The 3623-nt window shown below is 41.3% G+C and overlaps 1 protein-coding gene across 1 annotated transcript in view; it reads left to right on the forward strand.

Moving 5' to 3' along the window:
- The window catches only part of LOC106533594 (zinc finger protein 638), a gene marked incomplete in the record, with an annotated part of 63807 nt that overhangs the window by 47953 nt on the left and 12231 nt on the right, over positions 1-3623 (forward strand). Inside the window, 8 exon segments of the mRNA XM_014029956.1 lie at positions 196-327; positions 440-481; positions 666-803; positions 930-1091; positions 1169-1471; positions 1562-2035; positions 2122-2277; positions 3273-3487. Of these exon segments, the coding sequence (XP_013885410.1) occupies positions 196-327; positions 440-481; positions 666-803; positions 930-1091; positions 1169-1471; positions 1562-2035; positions 2122-2277; positions 3273-3487 (1622 nt within the window).

A 3623-nucleotide genomic window follows, 5' to 3' on the forward strand; every position in this document is an offset into this window, starting at 1 on the left:
TAAATAGCCTGGATCTCTAAACAAGAATCTGTTGTGTATTTAAAAAAAACTGTTCAACAGAATCAACTTCCCTTCAAGTTAAATAAAAAACACATTTTTTACTTTATTATATTGATTACTTGATTAAAATGGTTTGGCTAAAAAAAGATGAATTTCCTGCTGTTAAAGGTAAAAGAATGTGTTTTTGGATGTTAGGTACTTGTGTCATTCGAGGACATGGAGGTGGCTCAGGAGATGGTGAAGGTCCACAGCTTCAGGCCTTCAGTGGTTAACGGCACAGAAGTGAAAATGACTCTTCTCAAACAGCACGTTGGCCGAAACACACCGGTACAAGAATCAGCTCAAAACTGCCACTCACATCTTACAGATGTTTTTGTCAAAAAGAAAACAGTTAACAGAAAAAAAAAACGATTCATTTTTTAAAAATGTGTCCTCACAGGTGGCTCTCTACAATCTTTTCATGGGATCAGCGGATCCTTTGGTGAGTTTGGCTTTGTTCACAGGCCTTATCTGTTTCTTAGTCAACAGACTGATTGCCATATTGTTGAGTAATAGTCACTTCAGATGTAGCCTCATTTTGTTTTACACTTCCCAGCTCTATAGTCATCTCTTTAATCAGAAATAAGAAAAAATCCTTAAACAGATAGTTGACTGCCCTCTTTCAGGAGAATCTGGCTCCAGTTGTCTGGAACCGCCTGCTGGTTATTAAGAATGTTCCAGAAACATCATCTGGACCCTCTGAGGTGAAAAACGTGATTCAACGCTTCGGTAAAACCAAGAAGACTCTAGTTCTCAACGGCATGGTAAGGACCATTCTGCTAATCCTGCTCACACTGTTGTAAACCCCTAAAGTTTAGACGGTAACATTTTGTAAAAGACAGTCTTCATCAGATGAGTGACGTCACACTCTGGTCTTTGCTCGTTCTCAGGTGATTTGTGAGATGGTGACGGCAGCCGTAGCTTTGTCAGTTTACAAACGCTTTCAGAAGTTTCCCTGCATCGTCCAGAACAACCCGCTGTCTTTCTCCCGCAAGCCTGACCCTAAAGTCACACATGCCAAAGTGATCGCTGCATTTTCTGATTCATCTGAGGTTCGTGAGTTTAGTGTCTTGTTATGGTTGGAGAAGACTGTATGTGAGTCCCTCTCTGTGTCCCTGGTTTTATTCAGGTTAAACCTGTGGGTAGCAAAGACAGCCAAGCAGCTGCAGCATCTCAGAAAACAGAGGCTGCATCAAATCCAGAGATTTCTGAAGCTCCTGTAAAAAACACTTGTGATAAAAAGAGCAATAAAAAGTCTGCTGAAGGTGAATCATTGAAACAAACACAGAGCAACGATGCCAAACTACACCCAGACCCTCTAACAGAGTCGAAGAACACCGAAGTGAGCCAAAAAGTGGAAAACATTGAGAAGATCAAATTAGCCAGCTGCGAAGGAACTGCCCTTGAGACAACCCTGCCACAACTGCCAAAGGTAAAGCATCCATTAATACATAAATTTAAAGTTCATTAGCAGATACATGTATGAGTTTTACCATCAATCTGTTGATTCCTGTTTGAGCAGATCACTCAGTCTATGGTTGACGTACTGCTGGAGGAGTGCAGGATCAGAATGGCCAGGAACTCCAAAAAGGCTGCCCCTCATCTTGGTGGAGAGCAGCAGAAAGCACATCAGCAGCCAGAGCAAGAGAAGAAARCAGCAGGCAAGGCAAAAGGCTTGTCCAAGAAGACCACGGGAGGAAAGGAGGTGGTGAAGAAGCAGGAGAGGGAGAAAAAAGACAAAGATTTGAGGAAAGGGAAGGAAACGAGAGAGAGGGAGAGGGAGAGAAGGGCTTTGGAGATGGAAAGGGTCAACATAGAGAGGGAGCGGGCTAAGAAAGCCAGAAGGGAAAGGGATGGGAAAGAGGAGGAAAGGAGAGAAAGAGAGAGGAGAGGCAGGAGGAGAGAATATGGTGAACGTCAGTCTGGGTCGAAGTCTTCCTACAGGCCTGAGAAACACAGGGCTGAGCGGTCCGGTGTGGAGGCTGAAAACAGAACGGTAAGAGAACGTTCTCACATCAGCAGCTGTAAAAACCCTGAGAGTTCAGTCTCRTGCCAGAAACAATGTTCTTTGTCTTTAATCAGGAGGATGAGGAGTTCCTCTTCAGCATGAGTGACTTTGTAACAGTTGATGAACTGGGAGAGGTGACAGACCTTTGCCCTTTGTCTCCYACTGTCCCTGTGGAAACTCCACAGGAACAGAGTGACTCTCCAAAACCCGGCAAGCAGGATGTTCCTGAGGTTTGTTCAAGCTTTTCAAAGTCAAATATTACACCTCCCTGGGCAAGCAAAAGAACGTTTGATTGTTTTTTCAAAGTAATGCCTGGTTCACACTTCAAGATTTCAAAATTGTTGKTTTGTCAAAACCTGAGAGATCCCACACACGAGGATAACAGATCACAGATAGTATATCAGGTTTGATCCTACAGTGTGTGGTTACAGCCACACCGCAAAGACAACACACCAACAGATTTCTTTCATAAACATTCCAATGTCAAAATAAATAAGCAACAAAAGTACAAACCATATAAAGTAAATCCGAGCTACAATGCAAAACTTTTAAACACAAAAACACATACTGAAATACACTCACGTTCACCCTTACACATATTCAGTGCTTCCCCTGCACCAAACCAGCTAGTATATTAATAAAAGTAATTAAGTAAAATAAAATCCATATACATAAAAAAATCATAGCAACTGGCGCATACACAACAACAAGACACTAAATAACACATACTGTATAAATACAAAATGCATGTGCTTATAATGGCGTACTGGCATAATGGCAAAATGGCATACTCTTTGTAATTTCGTTTTAAATGTTGTTTTATTGATCTTTTTAATTTTGTTTTGTTACTATTAACTGTTGTTTTTAAGTGCTTTTGTAAGGTGACCCTGGTTTTTTTCTGCTTCTTCTCTTTCTTCTTTTTAATCGTTCCTCACCTGCATCCCCTAACTCCATATCACTGATTATTACTCATATTAGTACTTGATTTAACAAGTAGGCTTTAGACTTTATTGTCCCAAGGGAAAATTCTTTTCCACAAACCAACCCCTGAACTCCCATCTCAGAGTATACAATAATAACCAACAAAAAATATTTGTCCTCAAATTTAAGTACTTGTAGGTTAAAAAAGTGGTATCAGTGTACCTCTGCTTGAAATAGTTCTTTAGTTTCTATATTTAGTGTCATTTTCCTCACTGTTTCTGAACTTCCTGCCGTCTACTTGTAGAACACACACATGGAGAGCGCAGTGACCCAGGCACAGTCTGATGAGAAAGCTTCAGAGGCTGAACATATCTGTGTCGAGTCAGTTGAAGAATCAGATTCCAAACTGAAGCAGGACCTCAGCACCATAGAAAACCCTCTGCTGGMCTCACAAGTTCACAGTTTATCAGGTGAAACGTCAAGTCAAGCAGAAGCAAGTGGATGTAACAATCATCCTGACACAGGTAAAGACTCATACATCAACCATGAGACAGGAATCATCACTTTCAATAACCTGAGACAGGTACAGTCTCATACACCAACCCTTAGACAGGTACAGTCTCATGCACCAACCCTGAGACAGGTACAGTCTCAT

This window comes from Austrofundulus limnaeus, unplaced genomic scaffold, assembly GCF_001266775.1.
Source record: "Austrofundulus limnaeus strain Quisiro unplaced genomic scaffold, Austrofundulus_limnaeus-1.0 Scaffold978, whole genome shotgun sequence".
Classification (NCBI taxonomy): Eukaryota; Metazoa; Chordata; class Actinopteri; order Cyprinodontiformes; family Rivulidae; genus Austrofundulus; species Austrofundulus limnaeus.